Source organism: Astatotilapia calliptera, chromosome 23 (genome assembly GCF_900246225.1).
Source record: "Astatotilapia calliptera chromosome 23, fAstCal1.2, whole genome shotgun sequence".
In the NCBI taxonomy this organism is placed as follows: domain Eukaryota; kingdom Metazoa; phylum Chordata; class Actinopteri; order Cichliformes; family Cichlidae; genus Astatotilapia; species Astatotilapia calliptera.
Genome location: NC_039323.1, coordinates 1,004,615 through 1,031,645, shown reverse-complemented (window position 1 = coordinate 1,031,645; position 27,031 = coordinate 1,004,615). Strand labels below are relative to the sequence as shown.

Genomic DNA, 27,031 nt, shown 5'->3' with positions numbered 1-27,031 from the left:
AATACATTTATTACCAACCTGGGAGTTTATCTGCTGGTCATTCGACATGACGAATGACTTCTGAAGTCTTAATTCAGCTCAAGACGCTGTAGATTCCCGTCAGTAACACTTTCGGTCCGCTAGTAAAACGTAGTTCTATTAATCTGCGCTTGAACCGGAACCGGATGTAAGTTCCAAAAAACTGAATTTTGGAACTGAAATTGAATTGTAGACCTGAAACTGAATGGTGAGAAGTGAAACTGAAATTATTCGAGAGCTGAATTTTTAAAGGATAAAATGCAGTTTCAAAGCAAATCAATTCATTTTCAAACCATAAATTCAATTTCAAATTAGACTAATTCAAATTCAGTTTTCAAAAGCATTTATTCAAGTTACAATTCAGATTCAATCTGAGCAATTCAAATTCAAATTGAACTTATTCAAATTCAGTTTCTGATGGCACAGATTTCTGCCCATAGAGAAGCTTTGCAGGAGTCGTTGGCAAACCGGAGCTCTGGCCTTCGTGCTGAACTTCGGCACAGTCGCCTCCTGCTTGAGGACATTTCTGTTTTGGGTTTTACAAAGAAGACTCTGTCTGGCTGAAAATAACACTTGACTTGTTTATACTTCAGATACTGTTTTAGAACCTGAGTGAACAAAACAGACCTTGATTTAGAAAAAAGAAAGAAAGGAAATTCTTATCTTTTGTTGTGGCAACACTGACAGTTTTCTATGTGGATATGGGAGCCGGTTTTCCAGAGGAAGAAATACAATAAAGAAGGAGGCTTGAGGAATAGTGTTTCTGATGCAGTGGGAGTTGAGGTTCAGCCATGACTGTATGTCATCTAGTCTGAATGACAGGTGGAAACTCAATTTTTCCCTGACATTGTGATAAAAAGAGAAATGTCACTCCATCCACGGCAGGCGCTACTGCTTCACAATATCTCAGTGGAGAGCTCTGACTGTGAGCGAGAGGTGAGAAAATAAGGAGGAATTTCAAAAGCTCGGAAAAAAGCCTTACGACCTCAGAAGTGTGTTACGTTCATCCGATGTAGCACAAAGCTCCGTTCACTTGGCCTCTCGGGTCAGATTTAATCCTATTTGTTCACAACGTTGTGTCCCTTTGTCCTTGTTTGACATTTGCAGTTGGCGGTTATTTTTGGTGCTACTCAAATGAATTCATAGTACAGAGCAGGAGCTGCATGTGTAGACTCATCTAACAGCACTCTAGGTAGGTTAGTGGGATAAAAAGCCATTCACTCAACCTATTCTGCTCCCACTGAAAAGAAAATAAACTGGCGCTACGCACAGCACCTGAGAGCGAGCGGGACAAGCGTGAGGAGAGGAGGCATGTGCGTGCCTCCAGCTGGCGTCAGACAGCGTGACCACCACAAAGAGATCTGTTTGGAGTAGATTCCACAAACTTAGTCCTTCAGACCTGTGACATTTAATCTCACTAAGACCTCATTTACTCTGTTCACCGGGTAACAACATTCCTAAGATTAACAACGAGCCCGCGCCACAAGCCTTTAGTGGAGCAGAGCAGTTTGTACCCATCCAAGCACACACACTGCACCTCTGTGTGATAAATAAGAAGCCGTTGTTCTGCTCTATACAAATATCAGCCTCGGTTTCAGGTGGATAAAAACTGTGGCAGAAGTCGGCTTTCCCGTAGGAGGAAAAGGAAAAACAAAAAAACTTCCAGGTATTGTGTGAGGACAAGCCTCGTCAATAGTGCTGGTTTCATTATAAGGATATTTGCTATGCAAACCTGAGGGAACAATGTTAGCTTTCTTACTGCAGGTATGTTCTGGCTGCCAAAACCTGGGCAGCGTGTAATGTTTACACTCCTCGGTGCCAGACTTTGTTTAGCCCACAGTGTCACTGGTGTATGACAATGGGACCAATGTTCCCATCAGGCACTACGATCCTGTTGTGTGATGTCTTTAATAAGCGCTGGGCCAGCTCAGGTAATCAAATATAAATGTGAGTGTTTGCTTGAGCAGTGGCTTTCATGAGTGAGGTGGAGGGGTTCCTGATCATCTCTATCAGAATGGTATAGGTGTAATAACAAGCGCCTGATTGGCTCATCATGTACAGTGTATTATTGGTGGCCACTTCTTTAGGTACACGTTCTCCAGACCACCCTTTGTCTTCAGGATTGCCTTCAACAAGTTGCTGGAAATGTTCCTCAGAGATTTTGGTCGGTCCTGCTGAGGTCTGTCAGCTGTACATCCACAGTGGGAATTTCCACCACATCCTGCTCTACTGGATTGATGTCTGGTGACTGTGGAAGTCTTTTGAGTACAGTCACGTTCAAGAAAACAGTTTGAGATTATTTGAACTTGATGAACTGACATGGCATCTTATCCTGATAGAAGCACAACCAGATGATGGTATACTGAGGTCAGAAAGAGATGGACCTGGTCACCAACTATACACTGGTAGGATGTGGTGTTTAAATTATGCTCAGAGATCCAAAGTGTGCCAAAAAACGATCTCCCACACCATTACATGAACACAGCCCGCCTGAACTAATGATTGAAGGCAGGACGAATCCAAGATTTAATGTTGCTCACACCAAATTCCCACACTGCCATTCAAATGTCGCAGCAGATGTGAAGACTCATCAGACCAGGAAACATTTTACAAATCTTCTGTTGTCCAGTTTGAGTGAGCCTGTGTGGACTGAAGTTTCCTGTTCTCAGCTGACAAGAATGACCCGGTGTGGTCTTCTGCTGCTGTAGTCCATATGCTTCATATTGTGCATTCAGAGATGCTCTTCTGCATGTTGTAGCAAGTGCTTATGTGATTTACTGTTGCCTTGTTATCAGCTCCAAGCAGTCGGGCCAAACAACAAGGCATTTTTAAGCATATTCTCTGTAAACCCTAGAGATGATCGTGCAGGAAAATCCCAAATCAGCAGTTTCTTAAATATTCAGACTCGCCCGTCTGGCACCAACAATCACCTTTTCCCCCATTCTGTTGCTCACGTTGAACTTCAGCAGGTCATCAGGAGTTGCTAGCCCCGATTAGATATTTGCGTTATTGAGCAGCTAAACAGGTGTAATTACCGAAGGGGCCGGTGAGTGTAGAGTATGTTTGTATAAGGGATTACCTGCAGTATAGGAAAGCTATTTTGGTAATTTAAAGTACAAAATATTACTTCAATAAAAAGATAAAGTGATCTTTTCCTATCTGTCTGTCTAAAGGGCATGTTGGTAAAATATAGTGAATAGTGGGTAAGATACTGACTGGGTTTTTTTGGGTGGCTCTCTCATTTTATAAAAAAAACCCTAAATTTAATCTAAATATCAGCTCTATTCATTTATGTTACAGAAAATAATGCGTTTATTTGCATTTCTTATGTTTGTTTGTTTTTTTCCCGATGGGCTAATTAACAGTTTATTAATAAAATAAAAGGCAGAGAATTTGAAAATAATTTGCTGCAGCTGTAAAACTGGTCTGGGCTAGTGTGTTCCTATTATTTTGTCCACAGACTCTTCGCTCTGCTTCATCTGATTTTATTCCACATTAATTATATATTTTTTAATTATTTCCCTGTGTTGTGTCTGCTTTTGTAATAAAACGTGTTGCTATGCGAGGACGGCGAGCGCAGTGAGCAGCGCAGTGTCACAAAGCGCTCCGTCCCGGGTTTTCCCGCAGACCCTGCGTGGCCCAGCTGAGGTGACTGGCAGGACTTGTTTACTGGTGGGGAGGCTCGCAGAGAGAGAGACGGAAAGAGGGGGAACCTGAGGGAGAGCGATCGCTAAACGGGAATCCAAGTTTTTACACTTGACCCGTCTTTTTAAGTCTTTTTTACGTATCGTTACCTCATCGTTTTTTTCTCCTGTCCTTTTCTTCTGGGCTGGCGGACTCGGACTGTTCACTTTAAGCGTGTTTTTGATTTTATTCTGATTTTGAACTCTCGTCGCCGACACCGAAACCTCGTTTGTTTTGGATTAGCTAGCTAACGTTAGCCGTTTAGCCCCCTCCAGCTAACGTTAATCTGAGGGAAGGAACGGGCGGCGTGGTGTGGCGACTTCCCTCACCTCACGGCGGCAGCGTGCACGGTGAATGCGGGCATTGTTGTTGTTATTTTCTGGCTTCTTTTACTCCTCGCGGGGAATGTGAGAGCAAAGTGGCGTTTTTTCAAACCTTTCCAGGTTAGTTTTCCCCTCTCCGCCGTTTTGTCGTTTTTACGGGCTTGCGGTGGTCAGCGGGGGTGAAGGAGTTCAGAGGGAGGTCGAAGCGAGGAAAGCTGCACGTTTTTCCTGCCGGAGTTTCCTGGGATGTGCTCCCTGCCCAAAGAAAAGGGAGACGAGCTTGTGTGAAGACACCAGGACGCAGGAGGTGATATAAAGACTTCTGAAAGAAAACGAGAGCTCAAAGGCTGCCTGTGTTTTTTGGGGGGTGCTATTCACAACTCCAGCGCGTGTCTGCGTGAGGAAAACAGCGTTTTGTTTTTGAAATACCTCCCGGGGTCCTCCCTCACTGGAGCGGCACATTACAGGGAAATGAGCCCGGGGCCAGCGGACCTTCTTAGGGGATCTCCAAACTAGCTCTGTCTGTGTGTGGGATATTATTATTATTAATAATAATAATAATAACATTTCCCCCCTTGATTTAGCGGGGCACCAAAATCAAACAGATGAACGTGGACTGTCGACTTCACTTCTGGAAAATGAAATTTTTTACTCGCACATGTGTCGCCAGAACCCAGGATCACGTTATTTAGTGTCTCACGTACATAACACATTTGGCACAGAAGACAGTTATCAATTTATAACCCCCTTACAGGGGGAGGAAACCTCAAATCGGCTGGCTTTATTGGACCTTTTTAAGTTTTTAGCAATTTCTTAGTTCACTTTAAACATTTCTCCCTGAAGATTGGAATTTTTTTTTGAACGACTTCAAGAAGCGAGCATAACTTATCCTCCAGCCAAAATGAGGCGGCTGACGCTTAAACTGCGAGCACAGATGGTGTTGTTTATCATGTGCACCTGCATTATATGCCAGTGTGGACTAATAAAAGGAGAAAGTGAGTATTATTTCATTTTTTTAATGACTTCTTATAACTCATAACTTCACGTGAGTGTGAAGTGTGTGTTCGCGGGAAATGACCCTGTCCTAAGCGCAGATGTTTGCATTATAACATGAACAATAGTGTGTTTTTCTTGAACCTTGCAGTCACTGCTGGGGGGGCATGTTCTTCTTTTTATCAATCAGCGTGATAATGTGAGTCACGGGACTGTTGCTTTCATTTTGGCGCATGCTCAGATTCTCCTCCAGGTCTAATTAAGGGGCTCGTAATTTCAGTTTTGTGCGTGTGGCTGATAACTTGGCGCACAAATATTAATTATCGGCTAATAAACCCCGCCCCTCTCGCGCCGGCTCTTAAAGGTACATATTTTAGCGGCCCGCGCTAAATGCGCCACCCGAGGGTCAGATTAGTGGCTGTAACTGGACGAGGGTGGTCCGCGGCAGCGAGCCTAAACTGGGGGCGGCAGGATTGGCCCTGCGAGGCTTGCTAGGCCTCTCACGCGCACACGCAGCCTGGATGTAAACAAATTAGCCGCTGAGAAGTGTCCGCATAGGTGGCGGGACAGCCTCCATCTGCCTTCCGCTCCAGATCTTCCTCCCCAGAGTCTGCGCCTCGGTTTTATTTCTTTTTATCAATGAATTAGCGCGGATGGTGATTACAGCTATACAGATGTGCATTGCCACAGATTAAGCACGATCCAGCTGTGCGCTGTTTTGTTTTCAGCTGGTGCTTTAACACAGGGACACCGTGCACCATACTTGAGCCCACATTTTATGGGCCGAATGAAGTTAATGAGCACTGTTGCCCACTCTGGTATTTCTTATTTGTGTTATTTCTTATTTTTAAGGGTGATCTCAGTGAAATGAGAATTGCAGGGCCAGCTGTGAGGCCGCATTAGATGATACATTTCTCTGTATAATAGGTCACTTGTGTCTTATATCTCAAATTAAATGAATGAATGAGACAAACAAAGTCTGGAGCGCCCGTGAAATCAATTATTGAACATTTTGGGTGTTTGTCAGCGGTTTAACCTTTGGCCCACATTAATCCTTGTGAGATTTGTGTTCAGTGATTTTTGGACGACGTGTTGCCCAAGCCTCAGTGTTTTGTTTTTTTGGGTGTGTGAACTTGGTCCAAGTGAGCAGGTCGACCACGTAAATGTGTGGGCACCCATTCATAAAGTGGAACCTGTTGTTTTTCTTTTTGTCAGCAATGGTGGGACTCTCCAAGCTTCAGGTTGTGTTGCTTAAAATGGCTCCCGCCGGCCAGGTTCAAAGGAAACGATGTGGCTACTTTACACAGGTCATGTATGCAGACAGAACAGAGGCCCCTGAAAGGGGGTCTTATGAGACGGGCTGCTGGTACCCCTCCTTCCTGGTCTTTTTTATTTTTTCCCTCTCTCGCGTCTCTCTCTCAGGGAATGGGGTACATGTCATTGGCTGTGAGGACTCTGGGAAGTGACCATATTTGGCACTTTTGAGATGTTTACGCCAAAAAAAAGGGGGTGGGGTCGAGGCAACAACCAAAATACTTTGAATATTTCATTCTGGATCCACATGCTGCCTGATACCTCCATCTCAGACACAAGAACGAGAAGAAGCCGTCCTGATAAATAACCCACGCCGTAGCCGACTGCACCTCAGAAAACATGTAACAAATCAGCTTTCACAGGTTGTTGTTTGATTGTGATTGGCCCATTTGTCACAGTTAATCAGGAAAGGTTGTTCAGATGTTGCCGCTGAGCTGTCTCCTGGTCTGACTTGTGAAAAACAAGTTGTGCAACTGCCCACTTCTGGCCCCCGTCAGGCACGGCTGTGCTGCTTGTGAGCATGCATGAATATACATACGTGCACGGCTGTGTTTCTTTAACCAGCGTGGTCGCACAGATTGGCTCTTCCCCTCTTGCGGTCTCAATCAAATCTCCAGAGCGGTGTCATTTATTCAGGAGGAGCAGTTGAAGAGTTGCTCTGACAGCTCAGCTAATGGAGAACCGCGTGCTGTTGTAAAAATCGAGGCTCGGCCTCCATTTGTCTGCGAGTTTGTCTGTAGCCCCTTTTGGACACTCAGGCACTCTTCAGTGAAGTGCACGTTGGCATTTTCCGACAATGCTGTGCACGTTGTGGAATGTCTTTGAAGTGGCCCACCATGTAGGTGTGTGTGTGTTTCACTTCGAGTATGTGCCCCAGCCACCCTTTGCTGTCTGCAGGATCTCATTTTTCAGCTACTGGCCAGCCTACTTCCTGGCAATGTATGTTTTCTATTTATATTTATTTGTGTGTGCGTTGATGAGAACACTGTATTAGGCTTCATCCGCATGTTTATGGGTGTTTCTTTTCATTTTTAAATGGGCAGTTTGTTTTGACAAAAGCCTGCGTTGGCGTGTTTTCACGCTCGGAGGTCGTTTCCTCTGGTCCGCATCAGTTAATAAGTGAAACTTGTGGCTTTTTTCCTGACGCAGAAAAATCCAAGTGAACCCAAATGCATCACTACGTCACCACACGAGAACGTTCAGTTTGCGTGTCTGAGGCGGGAGCAACATGGATAATTTACATTCATTTCACGACTGGTTGCAAACCTGTACAGACCTTTGCGATTTAAAAGTACCTTCATCCTTATGAAATGTTATTCCTCCTCAAACCTGCAGCGTAAACCTGCTTGTCGGTTCGGATTGAGGTCGGTTCACGTTGGTAAACAGACGCTGCTGAGACCACGTCCTCCACAGGGTCTCAGTATGGTTGTTTGGTCGGCACCCGGGTGCGATTACTGCTTTCACATCTTTATGAGTGAAAAGAAAGAAGAGTTTGATTTTAAGGGACTAAACACCGCAGGTGTGTGGACGTCCTCGGACTTCTGGATAAGACAGAAGAGGAAGTCTTCACGTCTGAGGTGGTCAGACAGAAGTGTAAACACAGAAAGCTGTATGTACAGGCTAATTTAGCATTAGCATTCACCTGCACTTTACCATAGTTTGCTGGAACAGCCTGTGCTGCCTGTTTCATTGGCAACACACTGAATCTTTAAGGCTTTCATATCGCTGCCGTTCATTTCGCACGGTTCCTCGTTCACAGAGGCAGTGGACAATCGGGGTCATGAACTGAGCCTCCACCGGCTGTGTACTGGGTCCTGAGTGTTGGCCAGGAAGGCGATATGTACTGCTACAGGAAATTAACTGTTGGGGTGCCTTTGCTAAGTGCTTCCTCCTTTGCTCTTATCTTTCCAAGTATCCCTTTCAACTTCTAACTTGCCACTGTGTGCATGTTCCCGGCAGTTTTTATCAACAGTGGAACAAGTGGGGGATGGAAAACACGAGACGACTCTTCTGACTCCCACAAATTCACAGCTTGATGAGCCACTGAGTAAATGCATTTCTGCAGCACATCATTACTGTGCTAACATGTTAGATTTACTTTTAAAATGCAATAAACATAAAGCCTGATTGGCACTGCATACCTGCAGGTGTCTGAGGCTACTAACCATAGCCTCAGACACCTGCAGGTAGTAGGTGGTCAGAGGTGGAGGGTCCACTCTGAGTTGGGAACGAGTTACTACCTCGATTAGAGAAGTTTAGGAGAATTTTAGGGTGTTGCTCACGAGTGAGGGGAGAGCTGAGCGTAAAAGCAAGGCTGTCGCTTTACCTGTCGAGCTACGTTCCCACTGTCACCTGTGGTCACGAGGGTGGGTGGGTAGTAACTGAAAGGAGGAGCTTGCTGATATGAACAGTGGGAAGGAGTTTCCTCTGACAGGTGTCTCTCCCAGAGAGAGGCCTGTAAAATCTGTGTGAATATTTCATGCGTAAAAAGACTCTCCCGTCTGTAATGCAGGTGTTGCACATCTGAATAAACAGATCTGACCAATCAGATCACTGGATTTGGCAACAAGTGCACTCGTACCTCAAAATGTGCACCTGTGCTTATTATACAATGATGTGGAAATGGTCTCCAACCACCATGATACTGATTTGAAACTTTAATACAGGTGAAAGCGCAATAAATGCAATCCATTATTATTAAATGTAATTACTTGGAATTCTTCTTTTTTTTTAAAATCACGGTGAATGAAAATTTTACTGGTTTTGATGCTTACTACTGGTATTGTGACTTTCCAATACTGTGCCAATACCAGCACTACTGGTATCCGATACCGATAGCCAGTCGTAACATGCTAGGAGGCAAATGTTGCCGCGCTGCTGTCACCTTGCAAAATAAGCAAACAGTCAAAACGCGTTGATCCCGACATAAACCTTTCATTACGAAGAGGAAACCACGCTGTAACATCTAACGGCCGTCGCCGTGATCAGGTGACGTGTTTCCAGTAGGGCTGAACGATATATCGCATTTGCGATAATATCGCGACATGATCAAGTGCAATTTTCTAACCGCAAAGGCTGCGATTATACTGCGATTATATTATACAATTCATGGGCTGCATCCTCCTGAGGCCGCATTTGTAGACCGATTACGTCACAGCGACGCGCCGAAGGCTGTCCAAATTACTACCATATCCCAGAATTCATAGCGCGGCCCAGCCAAACTCCAGTTTCCAGCAATGGCGGCCGCTACTAAGTTTTAAAATTACTCATACTAATCTTTCTGGGTCACAAAATAAACTTTTAACATATTTTCAGGCGAGAAAGTAGTTGTGTAAACATCAAATATCTGCTCGGTTTATCAAGATATCCCATATTTGCAAAAGTGCTTCGACGTTTTCAGAGGCGTCTGCTACCCACCAGCTCGACAGCTAGCCGGGAGCTCGAGGGTTACTGATGCGGCCGAGAACGGCACAACTCCCGGCACATCATTTTCAGATCACCGCGGAGTTTCGCTGCTCGGGTTAAACGTAATATATAAGTCACTTAGACAACCTAAAAATGTTATTGTTGGGCTTTTTTCAGTGTTTTGTTTGTTCGTGAGTAAATCGGTTTGGCTGAGATTAAAGTTATTAGATTAGATAAAATAAAACTTTATTAATCCCCCGGGTGGGTTCCTCCTTGGTTTTCACACAGCTGACTAAACGTCAAACAGAAAACTTATTAAACAGAAGTATGAGACAGTCGAGAATTTACACCAGTGTCTGGTTATATTTTAGATAGCAAGAAGCAGACGGCCGAGTTTATTAAACTCCACCGAGACAGCGGTGACGCTAATCTGAACTAGACCGTCCAATTTCATGCCTTTAAACTTTAAAGGCGTGTTTGTGTGTGTGTTTATACAATTGCTATTATGTTTGCACTTTATGTGTAATGTTACTGACTGCAGAGATCAGTAAGATGTGTGTATTTTTTATTTATTAGTTTTATTTATTTAATATTATTTTTTAATTGAATGACTGTCTAGTAGTTCACAGATGTTGAAAAACTGAGTGTGGTAAAGCCACTGATTTTGTTTATGTATATTTCTGCAATCTGCACATTGTACTGACTTTCATTTTAATGTTTACACCAGGGTTCCTTGTCAGCACTTTATGCTCAGATGTTTGTAAGCTAAAAATAAACTATTGTGTATGTTCAAATATACTGTTGTGATTGAAGAAGTTAAATAAAAATGTCAGTCATCAATTCATGCATCACCTCATGTCATCATAACAGAGGTCTGTCTTCCAGGAAAGAACAGTTTAAAATTAATGTAATATAGTATTGGCCATACTATATGATGTATTGCTTGTCTTTGTTTAATAATACAGAAGACAAAGACCTTAAAAAATAATCGCAATCGCAATATTGGGGCAAAAAATCGCAATTAGATTATTTTCCATAATCGTTCAGCCCTAGTTTCCAGCCCATCGCAGGCTGCCAGCGCCGTGATAGGTTGTTGTTTTTAAACACAAAGCCTAGCCGATGCCCTCCTCCCTGACTCCCATTCCTAGATAGAGGAGTGTGACCGTTTATGTAAACCCCTGCTCACTGCACAGAAATGTGGTCTAGCTGAGAGGGGAGGGATGGGGTCACACCCACACACACATGAACACGCAGCGCGCCGTTACGCCATGCTGCAACAATCTGATTTGATAGTCCTTGTTGCTGTTTGGATCTGCCCTATTTTAACCGTTGGGGACTTCACACTGTAAACTCCAAGCTGAGCCAGTCCCGTAACGCAGGGATCAACAAAGGGATGTTTTGCAGATGAGACAATAAACCGAATAAGGCCGTGCAACTGATTTCTCATTCTTTGGCTTTCAAAAAAAGCGTAGCAGCTTAATTGATCCCAGTTACAGATTTGTACATCTGCAATACTGTTTGGGCCAGTTTATAAAGCAATGGTAACGTCTGCATCAGAGACGACGTGAAGCCCAGCAGGAGACGAAACGTTTATCAAACGTCTTTGCAGTTTGTGACACGCGAGTCTGGATTTACTGTCACGTCCCCGCTTTAGGCCATTGGAGCGATATGGACAGAACATGGAGGCCTGTCATGTGACTGAAAAGTGTCTGTTTGGCGCCCAGTGAGGCTGCTGGCAGTTAATGTAACTGCAAGCACACAGTCGTGCTGTCAGATCAGTTACTGAGCTCAGGGACCAAATGATAAACGAAGGTGACGAGTGCTGCAGAGAGAAATCAGTGGTGGACATATCTGACTGTAAATGCCAACAACATTAGCAGCTAATGCTTTTACAGATTTCAGGCAACGAATCACATCTGTGGTCTGAGGCGATCGTGGCTCAAGAGTTGGGAGTTCGTCTTGTAATCGGACGGTTGCCGGTTCGAGCCCCGGCTTGGACAGTCTCGGTCGTTGTGTCCTTGGGCGAGACACTTCACCCGTTGCCTGCTGGTGTCCGGCAGCCTCGCCTCTGTCAGTGCGCCCCAGGGTGGCTGTGGCTACAATGTAGCTGCCATCACCAGTGTGTGAATGGGTGGATGACTGGATGTGTAAAGCGCTTTGGGGTCCTTAAGGACGAGTAAAGCGCTATATAAATACAGGCCATTTACCATTTGAATGACAGCTGCATAGACTGTACATAAAAGATGAACAAAGCTTCTGAGTTTGAAAAGAGAAGGCGGGAAAAGACTCTTCTGTTCAGCTGTTACAGTTAATATCTGACCTCATTAAATGTTGTCCTGCAGTGTGTGTATGGGCCACGTTTCTAGTTGAAGCCTTTATTAATTCCAGTGTCTGGGTTAAAGTGACGCAGACGAACTGTTGCCATATGAGTTTGACATTTCTGGGTGATGTGGATACGGCAGCCTTTTAAATATCACGTGAAACAATGGAAGATGTTAAAAAGTGATGCAGCTTTTCACGTTTCCTCCACGACAGCTTCTGCTCCCTCTACTCCTCCTTTAAACTCGAGCCTCCTTCCTTCCCTTCGTTTCACGTTCAGGGGTAAGCGGGTTCGCCGCCCTGGGCTCGTTCGTTTTCCTTCACACTGCAGATGCACACAGCCTGCAGACCTTTCTTCCACGCATGCACACACCTGCTCTGCGCTGTGGGAAAGCCTCCTCTTTCAGGCCTCTTAAAGGTGTGAACAGCATCCATTTGATGCCTCTCTCTTTATTTGCTTTCTCTTATTAACCCCGCCTGCTCCAGCTGGGTCTAAGCGATGCTTAACGTGTTCACCTGCAGGTTGTGCGCCGCATCACGTGGCCCTCTAAGATGATGTTGTTTGCTGCGTTGTGGCTACGTGTGTCTGCACATGTTTGTGTCCTTTTTACGAGAGCTCACGGGTACACGTTTAGTGTTCGGCGACTCGTGTGCCGGGTTGGGGTCTCTGTTTTTGTCCTGATCGAGTAGCATGAGATGCGTTGCTATGGTGACAGCACTAGCTGTGCTGGCAGTAAGTGACAGACCCTGCAGACCCAGCCTCTTCCTGTCTAAAGACACGTCCCACTGCACTGAGCCCGGTTATACATTTTAATGTGTGATTGTGGAGACTGAGGATTTAAGGTGCCAGCTGTGGCTTTCCCCCCTCTTCTAACCTAAGGCAGATGTCTGCCATAAGCAACCTAATCGTTCGTGATTGTTTTATATTTAAAAGCACTTGAAGTGTGAGCATCTTGTCTCCTTCCACAATCAGCCCTGTACTGATCGGGCCCTAACTCGCCCACGGTCTGTCAATAACAGCACCTTAAAGCTAAATTCTGTCTCAGGCTTGCTGCAGTAAAAGAAGTGATGCAATTGATTAATAATCCTGTGATAAATGCAGACTGTGATTCACTCTTCAGTTTTGCATGATCACAAACACCCACAGGAGTCCTGCTTTAAAGACTGCGGTTCCTCAGCTGCAGCGGATCTTCTGTGATAACGTCCTGCAGCGGCCACGGACGCACACTGTTGTCACGGACCGGCCGTTAAGGTGTTGTGGATAAATGCAACAAGACAAAATGATACGGCCGAGACAAAAACGTTGGCATTTTGTAAATATAATAATAAATGAGAATTCAATGTGTAAGTTTATTAGCAGCGTCCTTAATGCTCTCTGGTCGCTATGGTAACGGGTAAATATTTCTTTCAAAATAAGACGCACAACTACAACACGGGAAAGACCCAGAGAAACAGAGTTAACGATAAAAACCCTGAAAACCGTAAATTTAACACCGAAGGCTCAATTCTCGCGGCCCGGCACCAAACGACTCACGCACTGGCCCGCGGCCCGGGGGTTGGGCACCGCTGCTGTAGTGCGCAGCCACTTCTCTGCAGCAGCGTTACAACAGCTGGAAACAGAGGTGGAGACTACCACCTGCACCACCTCCAGCAGAGGAGGTCACAGCCATTTTCCAGATGGACCTTTTCGACCAAAGGTTCTCTTTGTCATGTTGGCTGAAGCTGAACTGATCAGTGAGCGAGTTTGTGCTTTTATGGTGGAAATCAAAAGAAGATGCTGGGTTTATAACACAATGCAGGGCAACAGCTGTTTGATCTTGATTGTCTGGATGAATTGATTACATCCCCTCCTCTGTTCACTCCACCTCTGCACCACTTCATGAAGCCAAAGTCAGAATCTGGCCTCGCTTCACAAAACTATCGGCTGAACCGTGAACTGTTTCTGCGTTTTAGGAGTGTCAATGATTTCATTGAGTAACGGGTGACCTTCAGGCAGTCACACGTGCAGTAACGGAGCTACTAACACCAGAATACGTTTGCTCGGGGACGTTTTTGTTAAATCTGGAGAACGTTTACAGCTAATCAGTTGAGCCGCCTCAGATTTGTTCTGGATCAAACGACCAACCGTGGGGAGTGTATAGATACATGACTCACAGCTGCTGAGCTACAGACGTGAGTGAGTCATGACTCTCGACCTGTAGAAACCGATATTGTCAGAGGATTTAAGGGAAACTGACGAGAGTTATTAGAAAACAGCTGTAGGTTCAGCCCTGCTGATGCTGGGCTGTAGAAAAGAAAATGAGATCCTTAATTGAAAGTGCAGACAGGCTGCAGTTTAGCTGAACTGAACGTGCAAAAACAAGCACGACCGAACACCTGAAGCGGTCCTTTTATTGCACACTTAATGTGGTGATCCTGGCTCACTTTTATTTAAACCGTAGTGTGAAAATGCCTTGTTGATGTCAGAGATCAGAGATGACCTGATACTTTGGAAGAGCATCTCTGAACTCACAGCACCGTTCAGCCTTGGAGCAGGTCGGCTACAGCAGCAGAAGACCACAGCAGGTACCACTGTCAGCCAAGAACATGAGCTTGTTTGATTCATATCACTGATCTGATGAGTCTGTTTGTGCGCCTGCAGTTGGCTGGTAGGGTCTGAATTTGGCATAACGAGAAGGAAGCGTGCATCCATCCTGCCTTGCAGCCACGATTCGGGCTGATGGTTGTTATGTGTTGGAACGGGCATTCATTTATGCCCACAGTGCACCAACCTCCAAGGTCTGGTACTACCAAGGAGTATCTAATAGAAGTGTCTGCAGAGTGTGTGACGGTGACGTACGTGAAACGCTGACGGCGCCGAATTTGTTTCAGTCTTTTCTTTTTTGGCTGCACTCTTCTTTTATCCAGAGCATCAGAAACTTTCCTCGGATGCTTGCTCGGCCTGCATGTTCCTAAAGCGGTAACCTTCTTCAGCTCTCATTGCTTCCTCATGTTAAACACACCAGGGGTGTGTCAGCGTGGAGGTGAATCCACGGGCCCCAGATTTACAACTCTGCTCCGATTGGCTTATTCAGCATGAAGGAACACGTTTATGTCTAAGCTTTAACATTGATTAGTTGGGCCTGCGGAGCAAACCCGGCGGCGTCTCCCTTATCGAAACTGTCACAGCACGACTGCACAAACGACGCGTTATTTCCCTGTAGAGACGAGGTCCAGTCAGACCCAAAGGAACGAAAGGAATTCAGCTTTTTGGTGTGAATAAGTTAAATCTGGTTAGTACAGAGGGCCACACAGTCTCCTCCCCGTAAACAGCACGGAGTAAAAGGAGCGGCTGAGTGGAGCCGAGGCTGTCGACGGGCCAGAGGCCGATGCCAAGACGCTGTGAAAGGGGACATAGAGATGGAGTGCCTGTGACCAGTTTATGAGGCCGCATCAAGCGTCCCTAATTCCGTTATAGTTAAAGGAGGCCATATTGAATTATGCCTCGCTGTTAAATGACAGCGTAATGAATGGAAGTCGTTTTACAATACCGCCGTGGCCACAGACGCTCCACTCAGGGGCCTGTCTGTCAGAGGCTAGGTAACAGCCAGTGATTTGTTGGCTGGTTGGGCTGCGTGAACATTAACATGATGTCAGTATTAAATGCCAGAAATATATATATAGCACGCTCGTAGATGTTCTGTATGGAAAAACAAACAGGATGAGGGGATATTTCTGATAAATGAAAAGTTTATTGATCACACCGCTGCTCAGCGTGTACCGATATGAACGTGACGTTTAAAGGTGGGAGGCTGGGTTTCTGCAGATTGGCGGCGTGTTTGTGCTTCGGTAAATGGAAGGAGGCACCAAGACTGCGGGCACAGGCCGAGCAATGGAAAAGGGGGAGGGAGGGAGAGATATGGAAAGAAGTGAAGGAGGGAGGCAAGCAAGCATGTGTGTCTGCATATTTGTGCAAATGTCCGTGTGCTTCGAGGTTTTCCTGCAGCAGCCAGTGAGAGCCGGTGGTCCTACGGTGCAGACAAACGGACCATTACACGGACGCCGGCCGCTCTGCTCGCCGTCCCTCCGGCCTCTGCTTTCTACCGTTTTCCGTCCGTGTTTATCGACCCTTCGGACATCAAATCTGATGTCCTGGTAGTCGTTGCGCTCTCCGTCTTCTGTCTGCTTCTTTCCTTTCGTCCTTCTGTTCCCACGTCCTGCGTTTTAACTTGACTCATCCCTCCTCATAGTTTCAGCCACACACACAGACACACACACACACACACACACACACACACACACACACACACACACACACACTCCCGTTACGCGAGCAGCTGGAGTTTCATTTCAGTGCAGTTAGAGTCAAATCATTGCTTCCCCTCTCTGCCTGTGTGTTGGTTTTTGCCTTCCCCCTCCTGCTCTTTGCTTGGAACAAATGCTGGATTCAGCTGGAGCTTGGAGTTGGCAGACAAGCAGCAATCCAGTCAAATCGATAGGATTTGCCATGCCTGGGATGAGCTTACTCATCCATTCACCACACGGGGAATACCTCAGCTAAAACCCCTAAACTGTCAGAGCCGGACATTAGAAGCTCAGCGTGTAGAAGAGCCATTTCCACGCCGAGCTACGGCGCGGGCAGCTGTGTAATCACAGCTATTGCATTGTCTTTCTTTTTTGTTTCCTAATGCTGAAGCATAAACAGTGCTTAATGAAGGAGTTTAGTGTTGGAAATGTCTCATGTCTGAGGCAGCAGACGGGTCGGAAGAAGAAAGAGAGAGCGAGGGAGCCGTACAGGGATAGAAGGAGCAGATTTGGCAGGGCCACCAGGCAGGCGTAGCTCCTCCAGCCTCATGTGTAGCTCTGGTTTGTGGGTCAAAGCGTTGGTGGGGCTGGTGGGGCCGAGCCCTGCAGCTGCTGCCGTTGTGGCTGCAAGTCAAACAGGGTAACTGAGCCCCGGCTGCCTCCCTCTCAGGCCGAGGCTCACCGCACTAAGACGCTGAGCTCGCTAACGTAGGAAGATGAAAAGGATCATCAGATGTTTCTTGCATTACTCACTGTGTGTGTGTGTGTGTGTCTGTGTGTGTGTGTGTGTGTGTGTGTGTGTGTGTGTGTCTGTGTGTGTCTGTGTGTGCGTGCGTGTGTGTGCGTGTGCGTGTGCGCGTGCGCGCGTGTGTGTGCGTGTGTGTGTGTGTGCGTGTGTGTGTGTGTGTGTGTCTGTGTGTGTGTGTCTGTGTGTGCGTGTGTGTGTGTGTCTGTGTGTGTGTCTGTGTGTGTGTGTGTGTGTGTGCGTGTGTGTGTGTCTGTGTGTGTGCGTGTGTGTGTGTCTGTGTGTGTGTCTGTGTGCGTGTGTGTGTGTCTGTGTGTGTGTGTGTGTGTGTGCGTGTGTGTGTGTGTGTCTGTGTGTGTGCGTGTGTGCGTGTGTGTGTGTGCGTGTGCGTGTGTGTGTGTGTGTGTGTGTGTGTCTGTGTGCGTGTGTGTGCGTGTGTGTGTGTGTGTGTGTGTGTGTGTGTGTGTGTGTGTGTGTGTCTGTGTGTGTGCGTGTGTGTGTGTGCGTGTCTGTGTGTGTGCGTGTGTGTGTGTGTGTGTGTGTGTGTGTGTGTGTGTGTGTGTGTGTGTGTGTGTGTGTGTCTGTGTGTGCGTGTGTCTGTGTGTGTGCGTGTGTGTGTGTGTCTGTGTGTGTGTGTGTGTGTGTGTGTGTGTGTGTGTGTGTGTGTGTGTGTGTGTGTGTGTGTGTTGTCTGTCTTCAGCAGAGGCCGGCCTGCAGTTGATTACCTGCTCCTGTTCCACAGTCGGTCCTGCGTCGGCTCCAAAATGCTTTGACTATGTCAGGATTGCTCACAATGCTTTTTATATGTTGCAGTGTCACCTGGTGTGGTCGACTTTCAACTGACTGCAGATTCATGTGATTGTATGTGGCTGTTAACGTGTGCTCGCAGGTGCAGTTTGCTGAACGTTTTGGAAAAAGCTGCGCACACGGGCACAAACGTTCGTTCCTTTGACACAGCAGCAACAGGACGGGATTCACTCTCACGTGTGCTGGTTTCACGCAGTCGCCGCTGGTTATGAAAACGGTGACTCGCCGTCACACAGCACCTCGCTTCTTTGTCTCCCTCTGTCTGCGCTCTCCTTTTTTCCTTCTCTACTCTTTGCCAGTGCTGGAAGGTAAAAGGGAAGGAGGCGAGCCAGAGTCACCAGTGCGATCTGATTCGGGCCTCTTGTGTTGGCAGACCATCTGACAGCGCAGGGCAGCGCATGTTGCTCTTTTCTACCCGCTTCAATCTGCCGCAGCCTGGCCCCGCGCCACAGCTGTAACGGGACCCGGCGTTGTGTATAAATAGGCCGACTCCTTTCTGCCATGTTCCTCAATGGGAAGCTGAGGCAATAGAGGAACAGGTGCTCCAACCCACACACTGCCTCCACCCTGCCCTCCCTCCACCTTTATCTGGTGTCCTCGGCTGCCTCGAGTACAGGACGGTCTCCGTGCACGCGTTAGCTCCGCTTTCTCGTTTCGTTCCCACTTTTTCTTAATAGAAAATAGATTTGAATATTTTTCTGTGTGTGTTTTTGTTATTGGTGGCTCTGAGCCTATTTCCACTATTCAAATGCCCCCTCCCTCCCTGGCTCACGTACTGTTATTCTGGTCCTCAGTTCTCTTTGTTTTGGAGGTACATGTTGGTACACGCTAATCAAAATGCCTTTCATGCAATTTCTCGGCATCGTTTTTCACTGTGAAGCCACAGCTTGGCAGTGGGCGCACGGGGAGCTGGCTTTACTTCTCAGGACTTTCCACAGTTGTATTAACAAACAAACGCATTTTTCCACTGGCAGTCCACTTGGCACCGCGACCGCACGTTCCCTCCCCTGGGGTTTGTTCAGCAACTGAGCTGCTGACATATCTATAATCAGCAGATCACCTCATCAGGGGCAGCATGTGCCTAAGCTGACAGCGAGAGGAAACTTCTCACAGTCCAGAGTTAGCTGCCACCTGGTTTCATGCTAGACCGGTCTGGTTTCACTTTAAGTGCAGGCTGCCCTCCGTCACTCTGGACTCAGGCTGCAGTCCACGGGCGATAGAGGGCAGCCTGCACGCCACCGTGATACGCTTTCATCACCGTTAGCTGCTGCATATTACATTTTCTGCAGGGGACACAATTCTAAAAATAAGAGAAGAATCTGCCTGAAATCGTAGCTACGCTATAATGCAGGTCGCAGCTGTGAGAGCTCGCCGAATAGCGGCGACGGCAGTTTCTGTCCGAGAGAGCGGGTACGCGACCTCGGCTGCACCAGACGTACCCGAACTCGCCGAGCTGGGCAGAGGATGTTGGGCTCGTTCTGCTTCACGTCTGAGGTGAAGAGGCAGTAACGAAACAGAGCAGCGTGCATGTCCCAATTTAGAAGTCGCCTGATCTTTCTCGGGCCCTCAGTTTGAGAACGACTGATTTAGGGTGACAGTTAATCACAGAGCGCACTTTTTCACACTTATTAAAACAGTCTGTGCTGATTTAAAGCTGTCAGAGTTTACTGTGATTCAGCACAGGTCATATGTTGTCCTCCATAACTTATATATTGAGTTATGCATTTGGTGTTTAGCTAAAGAAAAATCAGGTTTTTTGTATTGAGGCAGGATTGTGGTGTGTTTGGCGTTGATCCAGGATCAGCACTGACCAGTCATGTTGCTGTGGTGTCGTAGGTCTGCGCTGTATCAAGTTAGGTTTGTTGTTAGCCAAACTTGGCTCACTCATCACAGCATTAGCTATTAGCTGGGCTCATGCTAACTGAATAGTCACACGTCATTGGTTGGTTGCGACGGACCTCTGAAGCTGTTCCTAGATAATCCTCTGCTTCTTCCTGATGCTCCCAAACTATCATTAAAGCAACAGAAACCACCGACTAAACTGCAACAGTTTATTCACTTTGATAAGCCTCATAACTGTTCAAGCAACAAGAGGACAAACTTTTCTGATTCACCATTTAATCTCCTTTTAAAGGCTCTAACGCTCCAACTTCACTTAAAATCCAAGCTTCTCTCTGCTCCTTCTGTTTGTTTGACCCCCCCCCCCAAATATACCTCCCTCCTCCTCTTCATTCCTGCTGCCAAATTAAGTGTCAAACAGACAAGGCAGGCGGGTGGATGGCCCACATGTCTCCTATAGAGGTCTGCAGTGTGGTACAGAACATTTCAGCCAGCGCTCTGTTATCCCCCCACCCCCCGTTTATTAGCGGCTGATTGGGTTGTTATTGTAATTATGAGATGCTGTACGTGTAGTGAGGGCACTGGGCTGTTCCCTGGTGGGTGGTCCTCTGTGTCGGTGTGGGCTGTAGAGGGATCACGGTCATTGTCCCACCTGCATTCGTTTTATTGGGTTTTATTTGTTGTGTTCTTTAACACCAGAAGCGTCCAAATGTTAAATGAAAATGTGGATTTATTGAACCTGTTGAATCCTTTTATTTATACTTTAAATAGAAATAAATATTTAAATATTTTAAAACCTTTGTGATGTTTTTATGTGTTGTAGATGAACTTGGGTAGGGCTCTCGTGCGCGCACGTGTGTGTGCGTGTTAGGGCTGCGTCGACTATCAAAATCGTCGACGACTGATTTAATAGTCGACGCGTCGTTTGAAGCTTTGTAAGATCACAAAAGACGCAGGAATAAGTAGCAGGATTTAAGAGTGTAATAACGGACTGAAACAGAAGATGGCAGCACTGCATGTACAAGGATGCCAGCTGCCGTTAAACCCCGAAGAAGAAGAAGCTGTGTCCCAGAATTCATAGCGCAGCCCAGCTCAGTTTCCAACAATGGCGGCAGCTAGTTAGTTTTAATTGTTGTTATTGTTTGGCTTTTTTTTAGTATTTTATTTGTTCCTGAGTAAATCGGTTTGGCTGAGATTAAAGTTATAGTTTTTACACAGCTGAATAAACGTCAAGCAGACAGCTGATTATCAGAAGTGTGAGATGCTGGAGAATTTACTCCGGTGTCCTGTTATATTTTTGAAAGCAAAGAGTTTATTAAACTTCACCGAAACAATCTGCAAATGTCATTAAAATTTAATAAACTATCATCTTGTCTTTATTTTTAGTTAGCACAGACCTTAAACACTTAAAGCTGTAAGCTAATGATAGTTATATAAGAGCAGATGCTGCTGGTGCAATAAGCTGTAGTTTTACGTCCAATGGATGATGATCTGAATAGTCGACTAATCGCAAAAATAGTCGACTATCAAAATAATGGTTTGTGGCAGCCCTAGTGTGTGCATGTGCGTGTGCACATAGCGGCTCTTCATTCATGCATGTGATCACCAACCGTGCTGTTGGTCCCTACGTCACTCTGCGTTCCTGTCCGGGCTCAGGTTACACTTTCAGCCCCCCCCCCCCGCGCGCTTCCCTCCCACCGTTTTCTCCCCCCCCCTTCACCCCTTGTTTTTTTTTCATGCGACCCTCTTTCCTTCTAGCCACGCCCCTCCTCTCCCTGCTGGCTCACTCCTGGATCTCCTTGCTACCAAACCTGGGAGGAGAAGGCTGCAGACACAGGGGCTCTAACAACCAGCCCCAGACTGCTGTTCCTCTCTCTTGTCCCCCCCCCAGCATTCACTCCTGTCAGTTGAAAGCAAGACTCCATTTTGCAGTAGAGGCTCTGTGCACGTCCATGTGCTGCTTGCCCTCGTGGCCCTCTAACATTTCTTTGTGTCAGTGAAGCTTGCCGTCATCATGCCGGGCGACCAGAAAGGCCTCACTGCCTCTCACGTATTTCTTACCTGTGCTGTTTATAAAGAGAGCCCTCCATGTGTAAGGGGCTCGAGTCCTCTTGGTGTGACTTGAAGATAACTTTGGGCAGCGGTGAGTTGCACCCTGGCCCCTGTGCAGTTGTGTAACAGTTTGTTATGTTGTTGTGTTTCACAATAGGTATCCGGTTAGTGCTGCAGGCTGACAGCGAGCGGGTGACCTGTGTTCGATGTGTCCGTGAGATAAGGCAGGAGGGGCAGAGAGAGGTGTAAGGTTGCTGTTATCACTGCGACTTACAGCAACCGCCGCACGGCCGAGGAAGTAGCCTGTCTTGGTGTTTTGCGATGCAGGTTGCGCCGAGGCGTGGTCAAGGCACACCGGTTCGCTGATTGAGTTACTGTTGTTGTTTCAAACTCGAGTGTTATCTGATGAGTTGCTTAACAGTTAAATTGGATTTATTGACTACTTTTATGAGTTGTTTTTGGCTGCCGGCTGCCGGCTCGCCGCAGGGGGAAGTACAAAGTTGAGCTGGTGGAGGCTGCGTCCACACAAATGTGGGTACATGCAGCTGCACAGTTTGTGTTGTTCTCTGAGCTTGTTGTGCGTCTTCTCACTGGAAGCAATCTCAGCACTGAGCTAAAGACAGTGAAGGATGTGATTCATAGGTGAAGCACAAATGTGCGTACTGGCCAGTGGATACGTGGAGATGAATTATTTAATGTTACAGATTCTATTTTGCTTTTACTTGTTTCTTTTAAAGCTCGACACGTGTTCTTTCTCTGCTGCTGCACTGACGTTTGTCTTACTCGAGTCTCGCCTGGAAGAAAGGATATTTTTCTGCACTTCTCTGAAGGAGTTACTGCAAACAAGCGTAACGCCACTGCAGATATGGCATCAGATATTTTTACTCTTCAGTCTTTATGTTTTCGGAGGAAGGGAAGTGTGTTCCTGTGATTACAAGTACAAGTTTAACTCGACCTGCAGCGTGAATCTGTAGTAAACGTGGTTCAGTAGTTTACTGGTTTTATAGGCGGCTCTGTGTTATAAGCAGCCACTTTGTTGATGTGTGATTCTGGTCGTAGGTTGAACCTGAATTGTTGACATGTTTTTCATGCTAACCATTAACCAAATGGTGAGTTAATGGTTAGCTCTCACCTGGGGAAATGGCGTGCTCAGGTGAGAAGTCGGTTTCCAATCAATGTACTGCAATAAATCTTCCCTATTTTGGGATTCAGGGTTCAGTGTTATTGACGTCTTTTTTTTAAATGGTGTGTGCATGTGCGTGCGTTGCGAGGAGGGTTCATGCATTTAGCTGCACGGAGCTCTGAGCCTGACGAGCGACTGAGAGCAGCGTGGTGCGCACAAGCTCGAGCCTGGCTGTGGGACTCACGTTCTCCTAAAGGAAAAGTCTAACCGAAACATTAACAGAGTGAATAATTAGCATGAATTATTACGAGCTTCCTTCATTCTGAGTACAGGGAAGAGTTTTTTGTGCTTTCTTTTTTTCTGTCACTAAAGTGTTTAAAGGATTTTTCATCGTCTGTCAGACGGCTGCCTTTGAATCAGCCGGTGCTGTTTATGTCCACCACCATCTGTTTTTAGGCCGTGATGGCTGCTGTTATGGCTGATACAGTCCATGCATAGTTAAATCGAGGGAGCAAATTAGGATTTTATGTCTCACAACTACAGAGTTTAATGGGCGTGCTCGTGAAATGTAAATGGGTGTGGCAACAGGGCAGAATCTGCGGTCAGCCGCCGTCCTCTGTGTCACCGTGTGACCCAGTAAATCACATCTCTTCCACTTTATACAGCAAGTCTGTTCATGTGAACTAAACACCTGCTCTGGTGGAGAAACATCCACGCTCTGTGCTTATTCCTGGCATTTGTGCTGCAGGCAGTTCAAAGAAACAGGACGTTTAAGGAGAACTGGCTGTGTTTATGAGGCTGGGGTGTAAATATGATGCTATATGGATGGCAAAGCTTTCTTTCCAGTAAATGTGTGCGAGCTGGTTTCTGTCGTGTGACAGCTGTTGGTTTGGATCCGCAGGTTTGCAAATGGCAGTGTTGTTGTTTTTGTGGCCGCTTTGCCGACCTGGAGTTCGAAACCTGCTTTGTCACGTCAACAACAGAAATACTGTTTTCATCGTTACACCTGTCTTGCACAATCAGAACGACGAAGTGTTTCTTCCTCCTGTAATTTGCCTTTAATGTGTTATTATGTGGAGCGAGAAACTCTCTGCACATCTCTCCCAAAGTTACTGTGTGCTGATGAATTCTCCACTCCTCTGATGCGTGCGCGGATGCGTTTGTCTAAACGTAAGCTTGTGTCTGCACCAGCTGAAGAGTGGATCGTTTCTGTTAACCTCGTGGCTGCTGCGCTCGATCAAACGCTGCTGTACAATAATACTGCTATAGCCGATGAGACTGTGTGTGTGTGTGTGTGTGTGTGTGTGTGTGTGTCAGTGTCAGAGAGAGAAAGGCAATTGCGGAGAGTCTGGTTTTCGGACTTGAGCGGCCGCTTCGTGAATGTCTTTCTTCACCTTGATGCAGGTCGGCGCTGGTTTTGTGGCTGAAACTGGGAGAAAGAAGTTTGTACTGATGTTCACATCCAGTTGTTGTAATGCAGCTGCAAACTGAGGCCCTTTTGTCTGTTCAGCCTGCCACAGTCGGGCTAATTGATGTGAATTAAAGCCAAAGCAACATTTTCCAAATGAACAGCTCTCTGAAGGATGCAGATGTCCTGCGGACAGGTTTTCATCGTCGCCGTGATGACAGGGATGAATGTTATAGGCAAATATTGTGCTGCATTCACCTGACCTGTGCAGCACCCTCGCTTCAGTCACAAACACAGCATTTCCGGTATAAAGTCACAAATGAGCCGCTGCGTGCTGCAATGTGTGAGAAACAACATCCATGGAAAATTTTCAGTCATCTGTGAAAACTGATTGTTCTGTATCAGAAGTACATTTGAACATTTCTGATTAAAAGAAGATTAATCAAGAAGTAATGAGCTTATATTAATTGAAACGTGCTTGTTTCTTATGCGCTTCCCTCTGTCTGTCCTTTCAGTCTGCTCGAGCAAGGACATCCGGAATAACGTGACCAACCTCCAGTCGTTGGAGAACTGCACCATCATCGAGGGCCACCTAAAAATCCTGCTCATGTTTAAGACCAGGACGGAGGACTTCCGCGGCCTGAGCTACCCGAAACTGCGAGTGGTGACGGACTACGTGCTGCTGTTCAGGGTCTACGGCCTCGAGACGCTCAGCGATCTGTTCCCCAACCTGACGGTGATCCGCGGCAACAACCTCTTCTTCAACTACGCTTTCGTGCTTTACGAGATGCTGCAGATGAAGGAAATGGGCCTGTACAGCCTCATGAACATCACCCGGGGCGCCGTGAGGATCGAGAAGAATCCGGACCTGTGTTACCTGGCCACTCTGGACTGGTCCAAGATCCTGGACTCGGTGGAGGACAACTTCATCGTGGCCAATAAGAATGAGAGAGAGTGTGGAGACGTGTGTCCAGGCATAGCCCAAGGTCAGACCATCTGCCCTCAGAGCACCATCAACGGACACTTCAGGGGACGATGCTGGTCACAGACTCACTGCCAGAGAAGTAAGTGTTTGTGATCAGTCTTTAAACGTGCGCACACGATGATTCCTGCGTTCTTAGTGTGAGCAGCCAGGGGTCGTGGCCACGCCCTCTGATCAGCATTCGATGTGTGCAAGTGATCCGTAATTACAGGATCGGGATCTGCTCCGTGTGCGGAGGGACTCGAGTGAGATGCTGAGTCAGAAAACAGGAAACTCTAAAGCAGGCATTATGGGATGTAATGCCCTTTTAGAGCTGAGGTGAACGTTTGTTATAAAATTGTTTTGTTTTAATGTTTAGTAAAAAAGTAACAAAACCAAAAAAACATCTGTGGGTTTGCTCAGCGCTGCAGCCGCTCGCTCGTTCCTGCCATAAACACAGAGATCGTCCTCTATTGTAAGACTCGCTGAGAGGATGCTTATTATTTTGAAGGCGATTATAGCCTGTGTTGGTTTTTATTTTTTTAAACATTTTTCTTTTCTGTCTTGTGTCTGACGGACAGGCTAGCCTTCAAAGCGTGCCAGCCTCGGCCGTGTTTATACTCCAACATCGACCGCTGCAGCTGGCCTGTAGTCCCGCCTCCTCGATTGTCTGCCAGGTCTTACTGTCAGGAAAATAAGACAGGAAGTGCCTTTCTCCACGTCTGTCTTCCTCTCAAACATGATAGTTTGACTTGAGCAGATCGTTCACGACGCTGGATGTTTAAAAGGAATGGGACGTGGCTGCTATCAGTTTTATTTAAACTCACAGTGCAGCTTTTTACTGTGGCAAAGGTTTGAGATGATGATGTTGGCCTGTGTGCAAGTAATCCCAGAGCTGCCCTAACAGTGCTTTCCTGAATAAGCTGGAAGTCATAAATTCCGAGTTTCCAGTCAGAAATTTTGTGGAACGCCACTCTCAGCAGACCAGCGTCGTTCCAATCCAAGATGGCGGCGCTGAATCTAAACGAAATGAAAACTGTAAACTCTCTGACTCATTAAAGATGTCACGTGCACAGCAGCGAGCAGGTTTGGTCCATGAATGTGTTTTGTTGTTAGTGATGCCCGAATGGCTCCACCTCGCCAAGCGCCAAAAGGAATTCTGTTTCCTGGATTTTTTTGGGAGACGCTAACGTGACATCACTCCCGAACTCTGACATCCGAGTTTGGAGGTACATAAGTGCTGACACACAGATTTTTAAACAGCCTACCTGCTGTTCAAAAAGACGAAGGGCTGTCTCTAAAGGAGGAGGAGGAGGTACTCAAAATGTTGACCTGAGGGTCCAGGATGAAATAAATAAGGACTTTGTTTTTTTTTATGCACTGTGAGTCATGTGATCAGTCCAGTAGAATCCATATTTACTGCACAGCTGATTAGGTTTACCCTGTATACTCTAAATAAAAGTCAAACAGCTGTGTCCATTAAAAACAGCACAGACAAAAAGCCCACTGACACGGACGTGAGCACATCTGTTGCGTCAGGGCGCAGGTCTGACGCTGCGCTCTGCCTAATGTGACCGACACCAGTTTAGTGAAGAGCTGGGTGTCAAAGCCGGAGCCATTTCTAGAATATGATGCAGTGCTGCCTGCAGTGCTGCCTGCAGCAGCGTGTGTGTCACACACAGGGCTGATACCTGAACGCTGATGTATGGCTGATATGCTGCTCTGCTCTAAACGAGAGCTACATCGCCACAGGCGT

General features: G+C 46.6%; 1 protein-coding gene across 1 annotated transcript in view; it reads left to right on the top strand.

The window, feature by feature from the left end:
* The first annotated feature begins 3,610 nt into the window (after nucleotides 1-3,610).
* insrb (insulin receptor b) overlaps nucleotides 3,611-27,031 on the top strand; it is a 68,133-nt gene continuing 44,712 nt past the window's right edge. Inside the window, exons 1-2 of the mRNA XM_026158401.1 lie at nucleotides 3,611-5,020; nucleotides 24,830-25,378. Of these exons, the coding sequence (XP_026014186.1) occupies nucleotides 4,927-5,020; nucleotides 24,830-25,378 (643 nt within the window). The 5' untranslated portion in view covers nucleotides 3,611-4,926. The remainder of the gene's footprint in view (nucleotides 5,021-24,829; nucleotides 25,379-27,031) is intronic.